At 43.3% G+C, this 27,608-nt stretch overlaps 1 protein-coding gene across 3 annotated transcripts in view; it reads right to left on the bottom strand.

Annotated features, from left to right (window-relative positions):
• Positions 1–27,608, bottom strand: part of agbl5 (AGBL carboxypeptidase 5) — a 77,224-nt gene that overhangs the window by 11,765 nt on the left and 37,851 nt on the right. For 2 of the 3 annotated variants that reach the window (XM_045721254.1, XM_045721255.1), the window contains exons 9-12: positions 21,498–21,633; positions 20,098–20,303; positions 14,739–14,944; positions 13,362–13,526 (exon numbers count right to left, since the gene is read on the bottom strand). In XM_045721254.1, the coding sequence (XP_045577210.1) occupies positions 13,362–13,526; positions 14,739–14,944; positions 20,098–20,303; positions 21,498–21,633 (713 nt within the window). The remainder of the gene's footprint in view (positions 1–13,361; positions 13,527–14,738; positions 14,945–20,097; positions 20,304–21,497; positions 21,634–27,608) is intronic. The other variant, XM_045721256.1, reaches the window with a different exon arrangement.

Below are 27,608 nucleotides of genomic sequence, written 5' to 3'. Positions count from 1 at the left end.
TCCTCCTGTCCTAGAGCCTAGGTTATGTTCCTATCCAGTCTCCTCCTGTCCTAGAGCCTAGGTTATGTTCCTATCCAGTCTCCTCCTGTCCTAGAGCCTAGGTTATGTTCCTATCCAGTCTCCTCCTGTCCTAGAGCCTAGGTTATGTTCCTATCCAGTCTCCTCCTGTCCTAGAGCCTAGGTTATGTTCCTATCCAGTCTCCTCCTGTCCTAGAGCCTAGGTTATGTTCCTATCCAGTCTCCTCCTGTCCTAGAGCCTAGGTTATGTTCCTATCCAGTCTCCTCCTGTCCTAGAGCCTAGGTTATGTTCCTATCCAGTCTCCTCCTGTCCTAGAGCCTAGGTTATGTTCCTATCCAGTCTCCTCCTGTCCTAGAGCCTAGGTTATGTTCCTATCCAGTCTCCTCCTGTCCTAGAGCCTAGGTTATGTTCCTATCCAGTCTCCTCCTGTCCTAGAGCCTAGGTTATGTTCCTATCCAGTCTCCTCCTGTCCTAGAGCCTAGGTTATGTTCCTATCCAGTCTCCTCCTGTCCTAGAGCCTAGGTTATGTTCCTATCCAGTCTCCTCCTGTCCTAGAGCCTAGGTTATGTTCCTATCCAGTCTCCTCCTGTCCTAGAGCCTAGGTTATGTTCCTATCCAGTCTCCTCCTGTCCTAGAGCCTAGGTTATGTTCCTATCCAGTCTCCTCCTGTCCTAGAGCCTAGGTTATGTTCCTATCCAGTCTCCTCCTGTCCTAGAGCCTAGGTTATGTTCCTATCCAGTCTCCTCCTGTCCTAGAGCCTAGGTTATGTTCCTATCCAGTCCTCTCCTGTCCTAGAGCCTAGGTTATGTTCCTATCCAGTCTCCTCCTGTCCTAGAGCCTAGGTTATGTTCCTATCCAGTCCCCTCCTGTCCTAGAGCCTAGGTTATGTTCCTATCCAGTCTCCTCCTGTCCTAGAGCCTAGGTTATGTTCCTATCCAGTCTCCTCCTGTCCTAGAGCCTAGGTTATGTTCCTATCCAGTCTCCTCCTGTCCTAGAGCCTAGGTTATGTTCCTATCCAGTCTCCTCCTGTCCTAGAGCCTAGGTTATGTTCCTATCCAGTCTCCTCCTGTCCTAGAGCCTAGGTTATGTTCCTATCCAGTCTCCTCCTGTCCTAGAGCCTAGGTTATGTTCCTATCCAGTCTCCTCCTGTCCTAGAGCCTAGGTTATGTTCCTATCCAGTCTCCTCCTGTCCTAGAGCCTAGGTTATGTTCCTATCCAGTCTCCTCCTGTCCTAGAGCCTAGGTTATGTTCCTATCCAGTCTCCTCCTGTCCTAGAGCCTAGGTTATGTTCCTATCCAGTCTCCTCCTGTCCTAGAGCCTAGGTTATGTTCCTATCCAGTCTCCTCCTGTCCTAGAGCCTAGGTTATGTTCCTATCCAGTCTCCTCCTGTCCTAGAGCCTAGGTTATGTTCCTATCCAGTCTCCTCCTGTCCTAGAGCCTAGGTTATGTTCCTATCCAGTCTCCTCCTGTCCTAGAGCCTAGGTTATGTTCCTATCCAGTCTCCTCCTGTCCTAGAGCCTAGGTTATGTTCCTATCCAGTCTCCTCCTGTCCTAGAGCCTAGGTTATGTTCCTATCCAGTCTCCTCCTGTCCTAGAGCCTAGGTTATGTTCCTATCCAGTCTCCTCCTGTCCTAGAGCCTAGGTTATGTTCCTATCCAGTCTCCTCCTGTCCTAGAGCCTAGGTTATGTTCCTATCCAGTCTCCTCCTGTCCTAGAGCCTAGGTTATGTTCCTATCCAGTCTCCTCCTGTCCTAGAGCCTAGGTTATGTTCCTATCCAGTCTCCTCCTGTCCTAGAGCCTAGGTTATGTTCCTATCCAGTCTCCTCCTGTCCTAGAGCCTAGGTTATGTTCCTATCCAGTCTCCTCCTGTCCTAGAGCCTAGGTTATGTTCCTATCCAGTCTCCTCCTGTCCTAGAGCCTAGGTTATGTTCCTATCCAGTCTCCTCCTGTCCTAGAGCCTAGGTTATGTTCCTATCCAGTCTCCTCCTGTCCTAGAGCCTAGGTTATGTTCCTATCCAGTCTCCTCCTGTCCTAGAGCCTAGGTTATGTTCCTATCCAGTCTCCTCCTGTCCTAGAGCCTAGGTTATGTTCCTATCCAGTCTCCTCCTGTCCTAGAGCCTAGGTTATGTTCCTATCCAGTCTCCTCCTGTCCTAGAGCCTAGGTTATGTTCCTATCCAGTCTCCTCCTGTCCTAGAGCCTAGGTTATGTTCCTATCCAGTCTCCTCCTGTCCTAGAGCCTAGGTTATGTTCCTATCCAGTCTCCTCCTGTCCTAGAGCCTAGGTTATGTTCCTATCCAGTCTCCTCCTGTCCTAGAGCCTAGGTTATGTTCCTATCCAGTCTCCTCCTGTCCTAGAGCCTAGGTTATGTTCCTATCCAGTCTCCTCCTGTCCTAGAGCCTAGGTTATGTTCCTATCCAGTCTCCTCCTGTCCTAGAGCCTAGGTTATGTTCCTATCCAGTCTCCTCCTGTCCTAGAGCCTAGGTTATGTTCCTATCCAGTCTCCTCCTGTCCTAGAGCCTAGGTTATGTTCCTATCCAGTCTCCTCCTGTCCTAGAGCCTAGGTTATGTTCCTATCCAGTCTCCTCCTGTCCTAGAGCCTAGGTTATGTTCCTATCCAGTCCTCTCCTGTCCTAGAGCCTAGGTTATGTTCCTATCCAGTCTCCTCCTGTCCTAGAGCCTAGGTTATGTTCCTATCCAGTCTCCTCCTGTCCTAGAGCCTAGGTTATGTTCCTATCCAGTCTCCTCCTGTCCTAGAGCCTAGGTTATGTTCCTATCCAGTCTCCTCCTGTCCTAGAGCCTAGGTTATGTTCCTATCCAGTCTCCTCCTGTCCTAGAGCCTAGGTTATGTTCCTATCCAGTCTCCTCCTGTCCTAGAGCCTAGGTTATGTTCCTATCCAGTCTCCTCCTGTCCTAGAGCCTAGGTTATGTTCCTATCCAGTCTCCTCCTGTCCTAGAGCCTAGGTTATGTTCCTATCCAGTCTCCTCCTGTCCTAGAGCCTAGGTTATGTTCCTATCCAGTCTCCTCCTGTCCTAGAGCCTAGGTTATGTTCCTATCCAGTCTCCTCCTGTCCTAGAGCCTAGGTTATGTTCCTATCCAGTCTCCTCCTGTCCTAGAGCCTAGGTTATGTTCCTATCCAGTCTCCTCCTGTCCTAGAGCCTAGGTTATGTTCCTATCCAGTCTCCTCCTGTCCTAGAGCCTAGGTTATGTTCCTATCCAGTCTCCTCCTGTCCTAGAGCCTAGGTTATGTTCCTATCCAATCTCCTCCTGTCCTAGAGCCTAGGTTATGTTCCTATCCAGTCTCCTCCTGTCCTAGAGCCTAGGTTATGTTCCTATCCAGTCTCCTCCTGTCCTAGAGCCTAGGTTATGTTCCTATCCAGTCTCCTCCTGTCCTAGAGCCTAGGTTATGTTCCTATCCAGTCTCCTCCTGTCCTAGAGCCTAGGTTATGTTCCTATCCAGTCTCCTCCTGTCCTAGAGCCTAGGTTATGTTCCTATCCAGTCTCCTCCTGTCCTAGAGCCTAGGTTATGTTCCTATCCAGTCTCCTCCTGTCCTAGAGCCTAGGTTATGTTCCTATCCAGTCTCCTCCTGTCCTAGAGCCTAGGTTATGTTCCTATCCAGTCTCCTCCAGTCCTAGAGCCTAGGTTATGTTCCTATCCAGTCTCCTCCTCATATGAGAGCTTCTCTGAGCTGTCTCCTATTGCCGTCCATATGAGAGCTTCTCTGAGCTGTCTCCTATTGCCGTCCATATGAGAGCTTCTCTGAGCTGTCTCCTATTGCCGTCCATATGAGAGCTTCTCTGAGCTGCGTCCATATGAGAGCTTCTCTGAGCTGTCTCCATGTGAGAGCTTCAGTAGAGAATGTGTAATCAACAAACTGATTGAGAGTAGACATGGATATTTTTCAAACAGAGTTGATCTCTGTTAAGATAACTTGATATTTAAACTATTTAATCTCCCCGTTATTCATGAGCTGATCTGCTACCTGTATAATCAACTCGTTTTGCCAAATATAGGAGATATTCTGAGGCTCGTTGAAGTAGGATATTTAGCATTCATACAAATTAATGGAAGTGTGGAGGTAGTTTTGTGCACAAAAAAAAAAATAAGTGATTAAATCCATTGTCATATTAAATATACATATTTCCTGAGCTTTCTTATATCTGCTAGATTAGGACACATACTTTCAAAACCTTATTCCTCATCATTTCTCTTTTTGACTGTCCGGTTATGGCCGGTTATGAATGTGTTACTCAATGTATTTCTCTGGACTACAGCAGTAAAGGCTAAAGTAAATATTTTATCAAATAATAATACTAATAATGGTGTGACCATCTTCATTTACATTTTACTGTTTTATAAATTCTTTAACCTCTGTCAAGTTGGCTGTTGATCATTGCTAGACAGCCATATCAAATCTTGCCATATATTTTCAGGCCGATTTTTCAGTCAATGTAACTCGGTCACTCAGGAACATTCACTGTCGTCTTGGTAAGCAACTCCAGTGTAGATTTGGCCTTGTGTTTTAGGTTCAACCAGGTTTTCCTGTGCTTAGCTCTATTCCGTTTCCTCGTGTGCTAAAAAAAAAACTCCCTAGTCTTTGCTGATGACAAGCATACCCATAACATGATGCAGCCACCAGGGTGTGTTTTCAGAGCATGTGCATAACAGCTGGAAAGGCATATTCAGGGTAATGTCCAATCTCTCCTTATCTCAGTCTGTAATGGCAGGCATATTCAGGGTAATGTTCAGCCTCTCCTTATCCCAGTCTGTAATGGCAGGCATATTAATGGTAATTTCCAACCTGTCCTTGTCCCAGTCTGTAATTTCCAACCTGTCCTTGTCCCAGTCTGTAATTTCCAACCTGTCCTTATCCCAGTCTGTACAGTCTCCACATTGACTCTGTACCGGTACCCCCTGTATATAGCCTCCACATTGACTCTGTACCGGTACCCCCTGTATATAGCCTCCACATTGACTCTGTACCGGTACCCCCTGTATATAGCCTCCACATTGACTCTGTACCTGTACCCCCTGAATATAGCCTCCACATTGACTCTGTACCGGTACCCCCTGTATATAGCCTCCACATTAGCCTCCACACCGGTACAGAGTCAATGTGGAGGCTATATACAGGGGGTAGCGGTACAGAGTCAATGTGGAGGCTATATACAGGGGGTACCGGTACAGAGTCAATGTGGAGGCTATATACAGGGGGTACCGGTACAGAGTCAATGTGGAGACTGTATACAGGGGGTACCGGTACAGAGTCAGTGTGAGGGGGCACCGGTTAGTTGAGGTAATATGTACATGTAGGTAGAGTTATTAAAGTGACTATGCATAGATGACAATAGAGAGTAGCAGTGGCGTAAAAGGGGGGGGCAATGCAAATAGTCTGGGTGGCCATTTGACTAGGTGTTCAGGAGTCTTATGGCTTGGGGGTAGAAGCTGTTTAGAAGCCTCTTGGACCTAGACTTGGCGCTCCGGTACCGCTTGCCGTGCGGTAGCAGAGAGAACAGTCTATGACTGGGGTGGGTGGGGTCTTTTACAATTTTTAGGGCCTTCCTCTGACACCGCCTGGTATAGAGGTCCTGGATGGCAGGAAGCTTAGCCCCAGTGATGTACTGGGCCGTACACACTACCCTCTGTAGCGCCTTGCTGTCGGAGGCAGAGCAGTTGCCGTACCAGGCAGTGATGCAACCAGTCAGGATGCTCTCGATGGTGCAGCTACAGAACCTGTCAGTGAACTGTTGTCTAGAGAGAATGCTCCAGGACCAGATAGTGTTATATAGCCAACATGCCCTATCTAACTATATATAACTCTATCTCTATATAACACTATCTAACTATATATAACTCTATATAACACTATCTAACTGTATATACCTCTATCTCTATATAACACTATATAACTATATATAACACTATATAACTCTATCTCTATATAACACTATATAACTCTATATAACTATATATAACACTATATAACACTATATATAACTCTATATACCTATATATAACTCTATCTCTATATTTCTCCCATCACAGCCATTAAACTCTGTAACCATTTTAAAGTCACCATTGGCCTCATGGTAAAATCCCTGAGTGGTTTCCTTCCTCTCCAGCAACTGAGTTAGGAAGGACGCCTGTATCTTTGTAGTGACTTGATAGACCGTCCAAAGTGTAATGAATAACGTCACCATACTCAAAGGGATATTCAATGTCAGTTTTTTTTACCCATCTACCCCCTTTTTTCATGGTATCCAATTGGTAGTAGTTACAGTCTTGTCTCATCGCTGCAACCCCTGTATGGACTCGGGAGAGGCAAAGGTCAAGAGCCATCCATCCTCCGAAACCCAACCCGACCCGAAGACAGCCGCACCAATGTGTCAGAGGAAACACCATACACCTGGCGACCTGGTCAGCGTGCACTGCACCTGGCCCGCCACAGGAGTCACTAGTGCACGACAAGGATATCCCTGCCGGCCAAACCCTCCCTAACGACGCTGGGCCAATTGTGCACCACCCCATGGGCCTCCCGGTCACGGCTGGCTGCGACAGAGCCTGGGCTCGAACCCATAATCTCTGGTGGCACAGCTAGCACTGCGATGCAGTGCCTTAGACCACAGCGCCCCCCCGGGACGGCCTTAGGTGCCCTTCTTTGCGAGGCATTAGAAAACCTCCCTGGTCTGTGTGGCTAAATCTGTGTTTGAAAATAATTATTCGACTGAGAGACCTTACTGATAATTGTATGTGTGGGTACAGAGATGAGGTAGTCATTCAAAAATCATGTTAAACACTATTATTGCATGCACACAGATTCCATGCAACATATTAGGTCCCGTGTGGCTCAGTTGGTAGAGCATGGTGTTTGCAATGCCAGGGTTGTGGGTTCGTTTCCCACGGGGGACCAGTACGGAGAAAAAATTTATGAAATGTATGCATTCACTACTGTAAGTTGCTCTGGATAAGAGCGTCTGCTAAATGACTAAAATGTAAATGTAAAATAACCCTATATAACTCTATATAACTCTCTATAACACTATATAACTATATCTCTATATAACACTATCTAACTATATATAACTATCTCTATATAACACTATATAACTATATATAACTCTATCTCTATATAACCCTATATGACAATATATAACCCTATATAACTATATATAACTCTATATAACTATATATAACTCTATATAACTATATATAACTATCCCTATATAACCCTATATAACCCTATCTAACTATATATAACACTATCTAACTATATATAACTATCTCTATATAACTATCTCTATATAACCCTATCTAACTATATATAACACTATATAACTCTATATAACACTATATAACTCTATCTAACTCTATCTAACTCTATCTCTATATAACACTATATAACTCTATATAACACTATATAACTCTATATAACTATATATAACACTATATAACTATATAACACTATATAACTATATATAACTCTATCTCTATATAACACTATATAACTCTATATAACTATATATAACACTATATAACTATATAACACTATATAACTATATATAACACTATATAACTCTATCTCTATATAACACTATATAACACTATATAACTGTATAACACTATATAACTCTATATAACTATATAACTATATATAACACTATATAACTATATAACACTATATAACTCTATATAACTATATATAACTCTATATAACACTATATAACACTATATAACACTATCTCTATATAACACTATATAACTCTATATAACACTATATAACTGTATATAACTCTATATAACTGAATATAACTCTATATAACTCTATATAACTCTATCTCTATATAACCCTATATAACTATATATAACTCTATAACTCTATATAACTATATATAACACTATATAACACTATATATAACTATATATAACTATATATAACTAACTCTATATACCCCTATATAACTATATATAACTCTATATAACTATATATAACTCTCTATAACTCTATATAACTATATATAACTCTATCTCTATATAACCCTAACTAACTATATATAACTATCTCTATATAACACTATATAACCCTATCTAACTATATATAACTATCTCTATATAACACTATATAACCCTAACTATATATAACACTATATAACACTATATAACTCTATATAACACTATATAACTCTAACTCTATATAACTCTATCTAACTCTATATAACACTATATAACTATATAACACTATATAACTATATAACACTATATAACTCTATATAACACTATATAACACTATATAACTATATATAACACTATATAACTCTATCTCTATATAACACTATATAACACTATATAACTCTATATAACACTATATAACTCTATATAACTATATAACACTATATAACTATATATAACACTATATAAAACTCTATATAACTATATAACACTATATAACTATATAACACTATATAACTATATATAAACTATATAACACTATATAACACTATATAACTATATAACACTATATATAAACTATATATAACACTATATAACACTATATAACTATATAACACTATATAACACTATATAACTATATAACACTATATAACTATATATAACACTATATAACTATATAACTATATATAACTATATATAACTCTATATAACACTATATAACACTATATAACACTATATAACACTATATAACACTATATAACTATATATAACACTATATAACACTATATAACTATTATATAACTATATATAACACTATATAACTATATATAACACTATATAACACTATATAACTCTATATAACACTATATAACTATATAACACTATATAACTATATATAACACTATATAACACTATATAACTATATATAACACTATATAACACTATATAACTCTATATAACACTATATAACTATATATAACTATATAACACTATATAACTATATATAACACTATATAACTATATAACACTATATAACTATATAACACTATATAACTATATATAACACTATATAACTATATATAACACTATATAACACTATATAACTATATATAACACTATATAACTATATAACACTATATAACTCTATATAACACTATATAACTATATAACTATATAACACTATATAACTATATATAACACTATATAACACTATATAACTCTATAACACTATATAACTATATATAACACTATATAACTCTATATAACACTATATATATACAGTAGAGTAGAAACCCCCAGTAGAGATGAAACCCTCAGTAGAGATGAAACCCTCAGTAGAGATGAAACCCTCAGTAGAGTAGAAACCCTCAGTAGAGTAGAAACCCCCAGTAGAGTAGAAACCCTCAGTAGAGATGAAACCCTCAGTAGAGATGAAACCCTCAGTAGAGTAGAAACCCTCAGTAGAGATGAAACCCCCAGTAGAGTAGAAACCCTCAGTAGAGTAGAAACCCTCAGTAGAGTAGAAACCCTCAGTAGAGTAGAAACCCCCAGTAGAGTAGAAACCCTCAGTAGAGTAGAAACCCTCAGTAGAGTAGAAACCCTCAGTAGAGTAGAAACCCTCAGTAGAGTAGAAACCCCCAGTAGAGTAGAAACCCTCAGTAGAGTAGAAACCCTCAGTAGAGTAGAAACCCTCAGTAGAGTCGAAACCCTCAGTAGAGTCGAAACCCTCAGTAGAGTCGAAACCCTCAGTAGAGTAGAAACCCCCAGTAGAGTAGAAACCCTCAGTAGAGTAGAAACCCTCAGTAGAGTAGAAACCCCCAGTAGAGTAGAAACCCTCAGTAGAGTAGAAACCCCCAGTAGAGATGAAACCCTCAGTAGAGTAGAAACCCTCAGTAGAGTAGAAACCCTCAGTAGAGTAGAAACCCTCAGTAGAGTAGAAACCCCCAGTAGAGTAGAAACCCTCAGTAGAGTAGAAACCCTCAGTAGAGTAGAAACCCTCAGTAGAGATGAAACCCCCAGTAGGTAGAAACCCTCAGTAGGTAGAAACCCTCAGTAGAGTAGAAACCCCCCAGTAGAGTAGAAACCCCCAGTAGAGTAGAAACCCTCAGTAGAGTAGAAACCCTCAGTAGAGATGAAACCCCCAGTAGAGTAGAAACCCTCAGTAGAGATGAAACCCTCAGTAGAGTAGAAACCCTCAGTAGAGTAGAAACCCCCAGTAGAGTAGAAACCCCCAGTAGAGTAGAAACCCTCAGTAGAGTAGAAACCCTCAGTAGAGTAGAAACCCTCAGTAGAGTAGAAACCCCCAGTAGAGTAGAAACCCCCAGTAGAGATGAAACCCTCAGTAGAGTAGAAACCCTCAGTAGAGTAGAAACCCTCAGTAGAGTAGAAACCCCCAGTAGAGATGAAACCCTCAGTAGAGATGAAACCCCCAGTAGAGATGAAACCCCCAGTAGAGTAGAAACCCCCAGTAGAATAGAAACCCTCAGTAGAGTAGAAACCCTCAGTAGAGTAGAAACCCTCAGTAGAGTAGAAACCCCCAGTAGAGTAGAAACCCTCAGTAGAGTAGAAACCCCCAGTAGAGTAGAAACCCTCAGTAGAGTAGAAACCCCCAGTAGAGTAGAAACCCCCAGTAGAATAGAAACCCTCAGTAGAATAGAAACCCTCAGTAGAGTAGAAACCCTCAGTAGAGTAGAAACCCCCAGTAGAGTAGAAACCCTCAGTAGAGTAGAAACCCTCAGTAGAGTAGAAACCCCCAGTAGAGATGAAACCCCCAGTAGAGTAGAAACCCCCAGTAGAGTAGAAACCCTCAGTAGAGTAGAAACCCCCAGTAGAGTAGAAACCCTCAGTAGAGTAGAAACCCCCAGTAGAGTAGAAACCCCCAGTAGAGTAGAAACCCCCAGTAGAGTAGAAACCCCCAGTAGAGTAGAAACCCTCAGTAGAGTCGAAACCCCAGTAGAGTCGAAACCCCCAGTAGAGTAGAAACCCTCAGTAGAGTAGAAACCCTCAGTATGCGACGGAAACTCATCTAACTTTTTATTATTTTTATTCGTTACTTTGGGACTTTAAATTCAAACGTTATTTTAATGTGCACCATGTCATCACACACAAACCATTTTATCTGAAAGAAGTCAGTTTGACGAAAACATCCTCTGGCAGGAAAGTGAGCATGTTGTTTCACGCAGATTAGAGAATATTCACATGAAAATCTGTCGCCAATTGGAAGGAAACCAGTTATACACAGAAATCAGAAGTGAGTGCAAAGCGGCAAAATAAAAATACTTTTTTCAAGCTAACTTAATTATGTAACACACTCACACCTTTTACTGCCTTTATTATAAAGGTTCCAATACAACTCTTCACGACAGATACGTACAGGTACAGAGCCTGCAGAGAATATACACACCCCTGAACTTTTTCCACATTTTTGTTTTGTTACACCCTGAATTAAACGTTTATTAAACTGAGATGTTTTGTCACTGGCCTACACGCAATACCCCATAATGTCAAAGTGGAATAATGTTCAACTTTTTTTTTTTTTTACTAATTCATTCAAAATGAAAAGCTGAAAATTATTCAACAACTTTTGTTATATCAAGCCTAAATAAATTCAGGAGTAAAAATGTGCTTAACAAGTCGCATGGAATCACTCTGTGTGCAATAATAGTGGTTAACATGATTTATGAATGACTACCTCATCTCTGTACCCCCACACATACAATTATCTGTAAAGTCCCTCAGTTGAGCAGTGAATTTCAAACACAAAGACCAGGGAGGTTTTTCCAATGCCTCGCAAAGAAGGGCTCCTATTGGTGGAAGGGTTAAAAAAAAGCAGACATTGAACCTCCCTTTGCGCATGGTGAAGTTATTAATTACACTTTGGACGGTCTATCAATACACCCAGTCTCTACAAAGATACAGGCGTCCTTCCTAACTCAGTTGCCGGAGAGGAAGGAAACCGCTCAGGGATTTTCACCATGAGGCCAATGGTGACTTTAAAACAGTTACAGAGTTTAATGGCTGTGATAGGAGGAAACTGAGGATGGATCAACAACATTGTAGTTACTCCACAATACTAACCTAAATGACAGAGTGAAAAGAAGGAAGCCTGTACAGAATAAAAAAATATTCCAAAACATCCATCCTGTTTACAACAAGGCACTAAAGTAAAACTGCAAAACATTTGGCTAAACAATTAACGTTTTGTCCTGAATACAAAGTGTTTGGGTTTGTGGCAAATCCAACACAACACATTACTGAGTACCACTCCCCATATTTTAAAGCATAGTGGTGGCTGCATCATGTTATGGGTATGCTTGTAATCCTTAAGGACCGGGGAGTTTTCAGGGATTAGACATAAACGGAATGGAGCTAAGTACAGGCAAAATCCTAGAGGAAAACCTGCTTCTGGGAGATGGATTCACCTTTCAGCAGGAAAATAACCTAAAACACAAGGTCAAAATATACACTGGAGTTACTTACCAAGAAGACAGTGAATGTTCCTGAGTGGCTCAGTTACATTTAGACTTAAATCTGCTTGAAAATCTATGGTAAGATCTGAAAATGGTTGTCTAGCAATGATCAACAACCAACTTGACAGAGTTTGAAGAATTTCGAAAAGAATAAAAATGGGAAAATGTTGCACAATCCAGGTGTGGAAAGTTCTTAAGAGAATTACCCAGAAAGACTCACAGCTGTAATCACTGCCAAAGGTGTTTCTAACATGTATTGACTCAGAAGGTTGAATACTTATATAATGAAGATATATATTAGTGTTTTATTTTTCATATTTGTTTTTACAAATGTTTGAATTTTTCTTCCAATTTGACATTACAGATTATTTTGTGTAGATAGATTAAAAAAAAAAAAAAAATGTAATGCCACTTTGAAACATCAAAATGTGGAAAAAGTCAAGAGGTGTGAATACCTTCTGAAGGCACTGAATATTCATTTACTGCTACTTTCCCTCCCTCCCTCCCTCCCTCCCTCCCTCCCTCCCTCTCTCCCTCCCTCTCTCCCTCTCCCTCTCCCTCTCTCCCTCTCCCTCCCTCTCCCTCCCTCTCCCTCCCTCCCTCCCTCTCCCTCCCTCCCTCCATCTCTCTCCCTCTCCCTCCCTCCCTCCATCTCCCTCCCTCTCTCCCTCCATCTCTCTCCCTCCCTCCCTCCCTCCCCCTCCCTCCCTCTCTCTATGTCCCTCAGTATGAGTCCTGGTTGTGCCCAGTCTGTGCTGTAGTAGTAGTAGTAGTAGTGTCTGAGATGAGGGAGGCCAGCGGCGAGCCTAGGCCGGTCTGGAGCAGGGGGCTCAGTTTGGAGAGCAGCCCAGGCCGGGGCATCGAGGGCATGGCTTGCAAGGAGGGCAGCAAGGCGGACAAGCTTGGAGTCTGGAGGGAGTACAGACCTGGGAGAGGACAGGACGCCACCGAGGAGGACGAGGAGGAGGAAGAGGAGGAGGTGGGGGACGACGGGGGCCGGGCTGGGGTGGGGGGGTGGCTGTTGCTAGGAGACGACCGGAGGACGGGGCGGTGGTGGTGGGGGGGGCGTCTCTTCTCCTGAGATTTAGAGTCTACAGACAGACAGACAGACAGACAGAGACACACCCCACACACACACACACACACACACACACACACACACACACACACACACACACACACACACACACACACACACACACACACACATACATACGGCTCAGACATATGCAGGAGGGATTACACACACGGTTCAAACACACGCAGGACACACACAACACCAGGGGAGGCAGGGGAGGAGAGGCAGGGGAGGGGAGGGGAGGCAGGCAGGCAGGGGATGCAGGGGAGGGGAGGCAGGGGAGGCAGGGGAGGGGAGGCAGGAGAAGCAGGGGAGGCAGGGCAGGCAGGGGAGGCAGGGGAGGCAGGGGAGGGGAGGCAGGGGAGGGATGGGATGGGAGGGGAGGCAGGGGAGGCAGGGGAGGGGAGGCAGGGGAGGCAGGCAGGGCAGGCAGGGGAGGGGAGGCAGGGCAGGCAGGGGAGGGGAGGCAGGGCAGGCAGGGGAGGGGAGGCAGGGGAGGCAGGGGAGGGGAGGCATGCAGGGGAGGCATGGGAGGGGAGGCATGGGAGGGGAGGCAGGGGAGGGAGGGGAGGCAGGCAGGGGAGGAGCCTGGCTTAGTAGCTGTCAGCTCAGCCAATCACAGCCGATTTTTCCCTGCTCTGACATCATCAGCCTCATTCTCTTCCAGAGTAAAAACAATCTCCACCTGACAGCAGAACACACCTGGATTACAGTTCAGGGGTCACCAGGGGTCACGACCCTGTTCCTACAGGGGTCACCAACCCTGTTCCTCCAGGAGGGTGGATATCCAGGGACAGGGTTGGAGTTAACCTCCAGGAGGATGGATATCCAGGGACAGGGTTGGAGTTAACCTCCAGGAGGGTGGATATCCAGGGACAGGGTTGGAGAGCCCTGCCATCTGCTTTGATGCATCAGCCCCTACTACACCCATGTCATTACCCGCAGAAATAGACCTGCATACATCATTCATAAGAGGAGAGACAGAAACAGAGAGAACAAGCGAGAGAGAGAGAGAGAGAGAGAACAAGCGAGAGAGAGAGAGAGAGAGAGAGAGAGAGAACAAGCGAGAGAGAGAGAGAGAGAGAACAAGCGAGAGCTAGAGAGAGAGAGAGAGAGAGAGGACAAGCGAGAGCTAGAGAGAGAGAGAGAACAAGCGAGAGAGAGAGAGAGAGAGAGAGAGCTAGAGAGAGAGAGAGAGAGCTAGAGAACAATAAAAGGGTCTTACCTCTGACGGGTCCTAGTGCCTTGCTCCCTCCGCGCTGTGTGTGTGTGTTGTGTGTGTGTGTGTTGTGTGTGTGTGTGTTGTGCGTGGAGCCGAAGGTGAAGCTCGGTGAGGTGTGTATCTGAGGAGACGGTGTCTGGCTGCTACTGCTGTGCCTGTTACAACGAACATGACTCAGAGACGTGTCTGATGCAGAACTGGTCAGAGACCTACACACACACACACACACACACACACACACACACACACACACACACACACACACACACACACACACACACACACACACACACACACACACACACACACACACACACACACACACACACACACACACACACACTAATGCTCAGTACTTCAGGGTAATGATATGATGATAACAGAGCTACTGTAACAGCAGTACTTCAGGGTAATGATATGATGATAACAGAGCTACTGTAACAGCAGTACTTCAGGGTAATGATAACAGAGCTACTGTAACAGCAGTACTTCAGGGTAATGATATGATGATAACAGAGCTACTGTAACAGCAGTACTTCAGGGTAATGATGATAACAGAGCTACTGTAACAGCAGTACTTCAGGGTAATGATGATAACAGAGCTACTGTAACAGCAGTACTTCAGGGTAATGATATGATGATAACAGAGCTACTGTAACAGCAGTACTTCAGGGTAATGATGATAACAGAGCTACTGTAACAGCAGTACTTCAGGGTAATGATGATAACCAGAGCTACTGTAACAGCAGTACTTCAGGGTAGATGATGATAACAGAGCTACTGTAACAGCAGTACTTCAGGGTAATGATGATAACAGAGCTACTGTAACAGCAGTACTTCAGGGTAATGATGATAACAGAGCTACTGTAACAGCAGTACTTCAGGGTAATGATGATAACAGAGCTACTGTAACAGCAGTACTTCAGGGTAATGATGATAACAGAGCTACTGTAACAGCAGTACTTCAGGGTAATGATGATAACAGAGCTACTGTAACAGCAGTACTTCAGGGTAATGATATGATGATAACAGAGATACTGTAACAGCAGTACTTCAGGGTAATGATATGATGATAACAGAGCTACTGTAACAGCAGTACTTCAGGGTAATGATGATAACAGAGCTACTGTAACAGCAGTACTTCAGGGTAATGATGATAACAGAGCTACTGTAACAGCAGTACTTCAGGGTAATGATGATAACAGAGCTACTGTAACAGCAGTACTTCAGGGTAATGATGATAACAGAGCTACTGTAACAGCAGTACTTCAGGGTAATGATGATAACCAGAGCTACTGTAACAGCAGTACTTCAGGGTAATGATGATAACAGAGCTACTGTAACAGCAGTACTTCAGGGTAATGATGATAACAGAGCTACTGTAACAGCAGTACTTCAGGGTAATGATGATAACAGAGCTACTGTAACAGCAGTACTTCAGGGTAATGATGATAACAGAGCTACTGTAACAGCAGTACTTCAGGGTAATGATGATAACAGAGCTACTGTAACAGCAGTACTTCAGGGTAATGATATGATGATAACAGAGCTACTGTAACAGCAGTACTTCAGGGTAATGATGATAACAGAGCTACTGTAACAGCAGTACTTCAGGGTAATGATATGATGATAACAGAGCTACTGTAACAGCAGTACTTCAGGGTAATGATGATAACAGAGCTACTGTAACAGCAGTACTTCAGGGTAATGATGATAACAGAGCTACTGTAACAGCAGTACTTCAGGGTAATGATATGATGATAACAGAGCTACTGTAACAGCAGTACTTCAGGGTAATGATAACAGAGCTACTGTAACAGCAGTACTTCAGGGTAATGATATGATGATAACAGAGCTACTGTAACAGCAGTACTTCAGGGTAATGATGATAACAGAGCTACTGTAACAGCAGTACTTCAGGGTAATGATGATAACAGAGCTACTGTAACAGCAGTACTTCAGGGTAATGATATGATGATAACAGAGCTACTGTAACAGCAGTACTTCAGGGTAATGATATGATGATAACAGAGCTACTGTAACAGCAGTACTTCAGGGTAATGATAACAGAGCTACTGTAACAGCAGTACTTCAGGGTAATGATATGATGATAACAGAGCTACTGTAACAGCAGTACTTCAGGGTAATGATGATAACAGAGCTACTGTAACAGCAGTACTTCAGGGTAATGATGATAACAGAGCTACTGTAACAGCAGTACTTCAGGGTAATGATATGATGATAACAGAGCTACTGTAACAGCAGTACTTCAGGGTAATGATGATAACAGAGCTACTGTAACAGCAGTACTTCAGGGTAATGATGATAACCAGAGCTACTGTAACAGCAGTACTTCAGGGTAATGATGATAACAGAGCTACTGTAACAGCAGTACTTCAGGGTAATGATGATAACAGAGCTACTGTAACAGCAGTACTTCAGGGTAATGATGATAACAGAGCTACTGTAACAGCAGTACTTCAGGGTAATGATGATAACAGAGCTACTGTAACAGCAGTACTTCAGGGTAATGATGATAACAGAGCTACTGTAACAGCAGTACTTCAGGGTAATGATATGATGATAACAGAGCTACTGTAACAGCAGTACTTCAGGGTAATGATGATAACAGAGCTACTGTAACAGCAGTACTTCAGGGTAATGATATGATGATAACAGAGCTACTGTAACAGCAGTACTTCAGGGTAATGATGATAACAGAGCTACTGTAACAGCAGTACTTCAGGGTAATGATGATAACAGAGCTACTGTAACAGCAGTACTTCAGGGTAATGATGATAACCAGAGCTACTGTAACAGCAGTACTTCAGGGTAATGATGATAACAGAGCTACTGTAACAGCAGTACTTCAGGGTAATGATGATAACAGAGCTACTGTAACAGCAGTACTTCAGGGTAATGATGATAACAGAGCTACTGTAACAGCAGTACTTCAGGGTAATGATGATAACAGAGCTACTGTAACAGCAGTACTTCAGGGTAATGATGATAACAGAGCTACTGTAACAGCAGTACTTCAGGGTAATGATGATAACAGAGCTACTGTAACAGCAGTACTTCAGGGTAATGATGATAACAGAGCTACTGTAACAGCAGTACTTCAGGGTAATGATGATAACCAGAGCTACTGTAACAGCAGTACTTCAGGGTAATGATGATAACAGAGCTACTGTAACAGCAGTACTTCAGGGTAATGATATGATGATAACAGAGCTACTGTAACAGCAGTACTTCAGGGTAATGATGATAACAGAGCTACTGTAACAGCAGTACTTCAGGGTAATGATGATAACAGAGCTACTGTAACAGCAGTACTTCAGGGTAATGATATGATGATAACAGAGCTACTGTAACAGCAGTACTTCAGGGTAATGATATGATGATAACAGAGCTACTGTAACAGCAGTACTTCAGGGTAATGATGATAACAGAGCTACTGTAACAGCAGTACTTCAGGGTAATGATATGATGATAACAGAGCTACTGTAACAGCAGTACTTCAGGGTAATGATATGATGATAACAGAGCTACTGTAACAGCAGTACTTCAGGGTAATGATGATAACAGAGCTACTGTAACAGCAGTACTTCAGGGTAATGATGATAACAGAGCTACTGTAACAGCAGTACTTCAGGGTAATGATGATAACAGAGCTACTGTAACAGCAGTACTTCAGGGTAATGATGATAACAGAGCTACTGTAACAGCAGTACTTCAGGGTAATGATATGATGATAACAGAGCTACTGTAACAGCAGTACTTCAGGGTAATGATAACAGAGCTACTGTAACAGCAGTACTTCAGGGTAATGATGATAACAGAGCTACTGTAACAGCAGTACTTCAGGGTAATGATGATAACAGAGCTACTGTAACAGCAGTACTTCAGGGTAATGATGATAACCAGAGCTACTGTAACAGCAGTACTTCAGGGTAATGATGATAACAGAGCTACTGTAACAGCAGTACTTCAGGGTAATGATGATAACAGAGCTACTGTAACAGCAGTACTTCAGGGTAATGATGATAACAGAGCTACTGTAACAGCAGTACTTCAGGGTAATGATGATAACAGAGCTACTGTAACAGCAGTACTTCAGGGTAATGATGATAACAGAGCTACTGTAACAGCAGTACTTCAGGGTAATGATGATAACAGAGCTACTGTAACAGCAGTACTTCAGGGTAATGATGATAACAGAGCTACTGTAACAGCAGTACTTCAGGGTAATGATATGATGATAACAGAGCTACTGTAACAGCAGTACTTCAGGGTAATGATAACAGAGCTACTGTAACAGCAGTACTTCAGGGTAATGATGATAACCAGAGCTACTGTAACAGCAGTACTTCAGGGTAATGATGATAACAGAGCTACTGTAACAGCAGTACTTCAGGGTAATGATGATAACAGAGCTACTGTAACAGCAGTACTTCAGGGTAATGATGATAACAGAGCTACTGTAACAGCAGTACTTCAGGGTAATGATGATAACAGAGCTACTGTAACAGCAGTACTTCAGGGTAATGATGATAACAGAGCTACTGTAACAGCAGTACTTCAGGGTAATGATGATAACAGAGCTACTGTAACAGCAGTACTTCAGGGTAATGATATGATGATAACAGAGCTACTGTAACAGCAGTACTTCAGGGTAATGATAACAGAGCTACTGTAACAGCAGTACTTCAGGGTAATGATGATAACAGAGCTACTGTAACAGCAGTACTTCAGGGTAATGATGATAACAGAGCTACTGTAACAGCAGTACTTCAGGGTAATGATGATAACAGAGCTACTGTAACAGCAGTACTTCAGGGTAATGATGATAACAGAGCTACTGTAACAGCAGTACTTCAGGGTAATGATGATAACCAGAGCTACTGTAACAGCAGTACTTCAGGGTAATGATGATAACAGAGCTACTGTAACAGCAGTACTTCAGGGTAATGATGATAACAGAGCTACTGTAACAGCAGTACTTCAGGGTAATGATGATAACAGAGCTACTGTAACAGCAGTACTTCAGGGTAATGATGATAACAGAGCTACTGTAACAGCAGTACTTCAGGGTAATGATGATAACAGAGCTACTGTAACAGCAGTACTTCAGGGTAATGATGATAACAGAGCTACTGTAACAGCAGTACTTCAGGGTAATGATGATAACAGAGCTACTGTAACAGCAGTACTTCAGGGTAATGATATGATGATAACAGAGCTACTGTAACAGCAGTACTTCAGGGTAATGATGATAACAGAGCTACTGTAACAGCAGTACTTCAGGGTAATGATGATAACCAGAGCTACTGTAACAGCGGGGAAACAGAGGTGTTCTTACGTGTTGAAGCTCTTGGGTGGCGACGGCTTGTTCCCACCAGTGTGTCCCCGTGGCTGTGTGTGTGTGTTGAGGCCCTTGCTGTTGCGGACGTGTTTGAGAGTCCAGGCGCGGAGGTTGGTCAAGTTGCTGTGTTCTGATAGGACGAGGCGTGGCCACGGGTTGCAGTCAGCCATGTCCAGGGCTGCTATGGCAACCGCTCGCCCCACCTAGACACACATATATATGGTTAGCTTTTCTAGGGTGCGTTCGTAAATTCACTCCGGCCATCTACCCCCAGATTTCAGAGCACTCTCGTCTTAGTGTGCCAGAGTGCAGAATAACTGATGACTTTACAAACGGGTGAATATGGACGGTGTTAGTAAACGTCGGCAAAGAAGCATAATTAAATTGTTGCCAGCAGCACAGTTAGTCGCTAACGCTCTGGATAACCTGAAAACAGCCTAACCAGCTCTGCTAGGGTAAAATGATCAGAGTGGGATGTTCTCATTTGGTTAGACTGTAAACTGTCCTTCCAGACTCACATTAAGCATCTCCAATCCAAAATTACAACTAGAATCGGCTTCCTATTTCGCAACAAAGCGTCCTTCACTCATGCTGCCAAACATTCCCTCGTAAAACTGACTATCCTACCGATCCTTGACTTCGGCGATGTCATTTACAAAATAGTTTCCAACACTCTACTCAGCAAACTGGATGCAGTCTATCACAGTGCCATCCGTTTTGTCACCAAAGCCCCATATACTACCCACCACTGCGACCTGTACGCTCTCGTTGGTTGGCCCTCGCTTCATACTCGTCGCCAAACCCACTGGCTACAGGTTATCTACAAGTCTCTACTAGGTAAAGCCCCACCTTATCTCAGCTCACTGGTCACCCCCAAAGCCAACTCCTCCTTTGGTCATCTTTCCTTCCAGTTGTCTGCTGCCAATGACTGAAACAAACTGCAAAAATCTCTGAAGCTGGAAACACTTATCTCCCTCACTAGCTTTAAGCACCAGCTGTCAGAGCAGCTCACAGATCACTGCAGCTGTACATAGCCCATCTGTAAACAGCCCATCCATCTACCTCATCCCCATATTGTTATTTATTTATTTATCTTGCTCCTTTGCACCCCAGTATCTCTACTTGCACATTCATCTTCTGCACATCTACCATTCCAGTGTTTAATTGCTAAATTGTAATTATTTCGCCACTACGGCCTATTTATTGCCTTACCTCCCTAATCTTACTACATTTGCACACACTGTATATAGACTTTTCTTTTGTGTTATTGTCTGTCCGTCCGTCCGTCCGTCCGTCCGTCCGTCCGTCCGTCCGTCCGTCCGTCCGTCCGTCCGTCCGTCTGTCTGTGTGTCCGTCTCCGTCCCTGTCTGTCCGTCCCTGTGCGTGTGCATGCGTACCTGTTCGAATATCTCGGGGGTATATTTGGGGGGGAATGCGGGAGGAGGAGGGGGTGTGGCTCGTCCGTTGTCATGGCAGGCAGGAGGGATGGTGTTGACTGTTCTCCCCGTGTTGTAGTTACACTCCAATGTATAGCTGTAACAGACAATAAATACAGGACCGGTTAAACACCAGGCTCTACCAACAGATACCAGTTAAACACCAGGCTCTACCAACAGATACCAGTCAAACACCAGGCTCTACCAGCAGATACCAGTTAAACACCAGGCTCTACCAACAGATACCAGTCAAACACCAGGCTCTACCAGCAGATACCGGTTAAACACCAGGCTCTACCAACAGATACCAGTTAAACACCAGGCTCTACCAGCAGATACCGGTTAAACACCAGGCTCTACCAACAGATACCGGTTAAACACCAGGCTCTACCAATGTATAGCTGTAACAGATAATAAATACAGTACCGGTTAAACACCAGGCTCTACCAACAGATACCAGTTAAACACCAGGCTCTACCAACAGATACCGGTCAAACACCAGGCTCTACCAACAGATACCGGTCAAACACCAGGCTCTACCAACAGATACCGGTTAAACACCAGGCTCTACCAACAGATACCGGTTAAACACCAGGCTCTACCAACAGATACCAGTCAAACACCAGGCTCTACCAACAGATACCGGTTAAACACCAGGCTCTACCAGCAGATACCGGTTAAACACCAGGCTCTACCAGCAGATACCGGTTAAACACCAGGCTCTACCAACAGATACCGGTTAAACACCAGGCTCTACCAGCAGATACCAGTTAAACACCAGGCTCTACCAACAGATACCAGTTAAACACCAGGCTCTACCAACAGATACCAGTTAAACACCAGGCTCTACCAACAGATACCAGTTAAACACCAGGCTCTACCAACAGATACCGGTCAAACACCAGGCTCTACCAACAGATACCAGTTAAACACCAGGCTCTACCAACAGATACCAGTCAAACACCAGGCTCTACCAATGTATAGCTGTAACAGATAATAAACCGGTCAAACACCAGGCTCTACCAGCAGATACCGGTCAAACACCAGGCTCTACCAACAGATACCAGTCAAACACCAGGCTCTACCAATGTATAGCTGTAACAGATAATAAATACAGTACCGGTTAAACACCAGGCTCTACCAACAGATACCAGTCAAACACCAGGCTCTACCAACAGATACCAGTCAAACACCAGGCTCTACCAACAGATACCGGTTAAACACCAGGCTCTACCAACAGATACCAGTCAAACACCAGGCTCTACCAACAGATACCGGTCAAACACCAGGCTCTACCAACAGATACCGGTCAAACACCAGGCTCTACCAACAGATACCGGTTAAACACCAGGCTCTACCAACAGATACCAGTTAAACACCAGGCTCTACCAACAGATACCAGTCAAACACCAGGCTCTACCAACAGATACCAGTCAAACACCAGGCTCTACCAACAGATACCGGTTAAACACCAGGCTCTACCAGCAGATACCGGTTAAACACCAGGCTCTACCAGCAGATACCGGTTAAACACCAGGCTCTACCAACAGATACCGGTTAAACACCAGGCTCTACCAACAGATACCAGTCAAACACCAGGCTCTACCAACAGATACCGGTTAAACACCAGGCTCTACCAACAGAGCCACAGGGAAGCCAGATAGATAATATATACAGCACCGGTCAAAGGTTTTCTACATTGTAGAATAATAGTGAAGACATCAAAACTATGAAATGACACATATGGAATCATGTAGTAACCAAAAAAAGTGTTAAACAAATCAAAATATATTTTATATTTGAGATTCTTCAAAGTAGCCACCCATTTGCCTTGATGACAGCTTTGCACACTCTTGGCATTCTCTCAACCAGCTTCATGAGGTAGTCACCTGGAATGCATTTCAATTAACAGGTGTGCTATCTTAAAAGTTCATTTGTGGAATTTCTTTCCTTATTGTGTTTGAGCCAATCAGTTGCATTGTGACAAGGTAGGGTTGGTATACAGAATATAGCCTTATTTGGTAAAAGACCAAGTCCATATTATGGCAAGAACAGCTCCAATAAGCAAAGAGAAACGACAGTCCATCATTACTTTAAGACATGAAGGTCAGTCAACCCTGAAAATTTCAAGAACTTTGAAAGTTTCTTGAAGTCCAGTCACAAAAACCATCAAGCGCTATGATGAAACTGGCTCTCATGAGGACCGCCACAGGAAAGGAAGACCCAGAGTTACCTCTCAAATCAAATCAAATTGTATTGGTCACATTCACATGTTTAGCAGATGGCATTGAGGGTGTAGCGAAATGCTTGTGTTTCTAGCTCCGACAGTCCTGTAATATCTAACAATTCACAACAATAAACACAATACACACAACCTAAAAGTAAAAGAATGGAATTAAGGAATATATAAATATTAGGATGAGCAATGTCGGAGTGGCATTAACTAAATACAGTAGAATAGAATACAGTATATGATGAGTAAAGCAGTAGAATAGAATACAGTATATACATATGAGATGAGTAAAGCAGAATGTAAACATTATTAAAGTGGCCAATGATTCCAAGTCTTTCAAGGCTCTAAGGGTGACGTAACCAGGTGGAAGCCGGCTAGTGATGGCTGTTTAACAGTCTGATGGCCTTGAGATAGAAGCTGTTTTTCAGTCTCTCGGTCCCAGCTTTGATGCACCTCTACTGACCTCGCCTTCTGGATGATAGCGGGGTGAACAGGCAGTGGCTCGGGTGGTTGTTGTCCTTGATGATCTTTTCAGCCTTCCTGTGACATCGGGTGCTGTAGGTGTCCTGGAGGGCAGGTAGTTTGCCCCCGGTGATGCGTTTAGCAGACCGCACCACCCTCTGGAGAGCCCTGTGGTTGAGTGCTGTGCGGTTGCAATACCAGGCCATGACACAGCACGACAGGATGCTCTCAATTGTGCATCTGTAAAAATCTGTGAGGGTTTCAGGTGCCAAGACAAATTTCTTCAGCCTCCTGAGGTTGAAGAGACGCTGTGGCAACTTCTTCACCACACTGTCTTTGTGGCTGGACCATTTCAGATCGTCAGTGATGTGTATGGAGTGGAACATTACACGTGCTCCACTGCGGTCCCGTCGGTGTGGATAGGGGGGGGTGCTTCCTCTGCTGTTTCCTGAAGTCCATGATCAGATCCTTTGTTTTGTCGACATTGAGTGAGAGGTTATTTTCCTGGCACCACTCCGCCAGGGCCCTCACCTCCTCCCTGTAGGATGTCTCATCATTGTTGGTAATCAGGCCTACTACTGTTGTTTTGTCTGCAAACTTGATGATTGAGTTGGAGGCGTGCGTGGCCACACAGTCATGGGTGACCAGGGAGTACAGGAGAGGGCTGAGAACGCACCCTTGTGGGGCCCCTGTGTTGAGGATCAGCGAAGTGGAGGTGTTGTTTCCTACCTTCACCACCTGTCCAGGACACATTTGCACAGGGCTGGGTTCAGACTCAGGGCCTTGAGCTTAATGATGAGCTTGGAGGGTACTATGGTGTTGAATGCTGAGCTGTAGTCGATGAACAGCATTCTTACATAGGGATATCATAAGGTGAACGCACCAATTTGTAAGTCGCTCTGGATAAGAGCGTCTGCTAAATGACGTAAATGTAAATGTATTCCTCTTGACCAGACGGGACAGGGCAGTGTGCAGTGCGATGGCGATTGCATTGTCTGTGGACCTGTTGGGGCGGTAAGCAAATTGAAGTGTGTCTAAGGTGGCAGGTAAGGTGGAGGTGATATGATCCTTAACTAGCCTCTCAAAGCACTTCATGATGACAGAAATGAGTGCTACGGGGAAATAGTCATTTAGTTCAGTTAACCTCTTGGCGTTCCCCTAGGATAGGGGGCGCTAAAGTGATTTTTGAAAAGAATTCGTGCCCATTTTAAACGGCCTCCTACTCAAACTCAGAAGCTAGGATATGCATATAATTAATACTTGTGGATAGAAAACACCCTAAAGTTTCTAAAACTGTTTGAATGGTGTCTGTGAGTATAACAGAACTCATATGGCAGTCAAAACCCCGAGACAGATGGAAACAGGAAGTGGAATTCTGAATTGCGAACTCAACTTCACGTCATTGCCTATTATTCACACCGTGAGCTATGGTTCATTGAGCACTTCCTATTGCTTCCACTAGATGTCCCCAGTCTTCACAAATTGATTTGAGCCTTCTACTGTTAAAATTGAATGAATGAGACGCTGTGGAACGTGGTCACACGGAGAGGGCCATCACCATTATGACGCCGGCGCCCCTGGTTACCCTCCCCTTTCGAAACGTTTTGAAACACAATGCAATCGTCCCCCTCGAATCTTATTGGCTCTCTTGTTGAAAAACGCCCTGAAGATTTATCTTATACAACGTTTGACATGTTTGAACGAACCTAAATGGGGAAAAAATGCATTTTCTCGAAATGGCTGTCCCGTTGCCGACGAAGCATTTGGATCAGCCTTCAGACGCGCTAACAAGAACAAGCTCTTGGAAGTAATTTTTTCGAACGAAAATACATTTGTTGTGGACCTGGGATTCCTGGAAGTGCTTTCTGATGAAGACAACCAAAGGTAAGGGATTATTGACAATAGTATACAAGACTAGATGTGATATGCGATTGTTCCAAGATGGCTAGCCTATTGCTATTGCTAGCCTATTGTTCTGAGTATCGCATCCCCTTTTATCGCAAAGTGTGATTACCCAGTAAAGTTATTTTTAAATCTGGCATTACAGGTGCTTTCAAGAGATATTCATCTATAAATCTTAGAATGACAATATTACATTTTAAAAATGTTTTCAAATAGTAATTCAGTAAATTGTAGCTCTGTTTCATCGGATACATTTGAGGGAAAATAGTTAGTCAACGTTACGCACGCATGTAAAATGCTGTTTTTATATATAAATATGAACTTTATCGAACAAAAGAATGCATGTATTGTGTAACATGATGTCCTAGGTGTGTCATCTGATGAAGATTGTCAAAGGTTAGTGCTGCATTTAGCTGTTTTTTGGTTATTTGTGATGCATGTGGTTGGTCGGAAAATGGCTATGTGGCTACTTTTACGATATACTCCTCTAACATAATCTAATGTTTTGCTTTTGCTGTAAAGCCTTTTTGAAATCGGACAACGTGGTTCGATTCAGGAGAGGTGTATCTATAAAACGATATAATTTGATTATTATTATTTTATTTTTTTATTATTACATTTTGTTATGCTAATGGCGACATGATTTTTCGCTGGATGTCCGTCCGCACAGGCGTTAACTTTGCTTTCTTGGGTACAGGAACAATGGTGGACATCTTGAAGCATGTGGGGACAGCAGACTGGGATAGCGAGAGATTGAATATGTCCGTGAACACACCAGCCAGCTGCTCTGAGGACGCGGCTAGGGATGCCGTATGGGTCGGCAGCCTTGCGAGGGTTAACACGCTTAAATGTCTAACTGACGTCGGCACGGAGAAGGAGAGCCCACTGTCCTTGGTAGTGGGCCACATCGGTGGCAATGTATTGTCCTCAAAAGGGGGCGATGAAGGTGTTTAGCTTGTCCGGAAGCAAGACATCGGTGTCCGTGATGTGGCTGGTTTACCCTTTGTAGTCCGTGATTATCTGTAGACCCTGCCACATAGATCTCATGTCTGAGCCGTTGAATTTCGACTCCACTTTGTCTCTGTACTGACGTTTTGCCCTTTTTGATTGGCTTATGGAGGGAAGAACTACACTGTTGGTATTCGGCCATATTCCCAGTCACCTTGCCATGGTTAAAAATGCGTTTTTTTTTTCAAGTTTTGTACGAATGCTGCCATCTATCCACTGTTTCTGGTTAGGGAAGGTTTTAATAGTCACAGTGGGAACAACATCCCCTATACACTTCCTGATTAACTCAGTCACCGTATCCGTGTATTCGTCAACGTTATTCTCAGAGCCTACGCGGAAAATATCCCAGTCGGCGTAATCAAAAACAATCTTGGAAGCATGGATTCCGATTGGTCAGACCAGCGTCGAATAGTCCTTAGCACAGGTACTTCCTGTTTTGAGTTTCTGCCTATAGGAAGGGAGGAACA

Source organism: Salmo salar, chromosome ssa06 (genome assembly GCF_905237065.1).
Source record: "Salmo salar chromosome ssa06, Ssal_v3.1, whole genome shotgun sequence".
Taxonomy (NCBI): Eukaryota; Metazoa; Chordata; class Actinopteri; order Salmoniformes; family Salmonidae; genus Salmo; species Salmo salar.
Note: the sequence above shows the minus strand (reverse complement) of the source record. Positions and strands in the feature narration are given on the sequence as shown.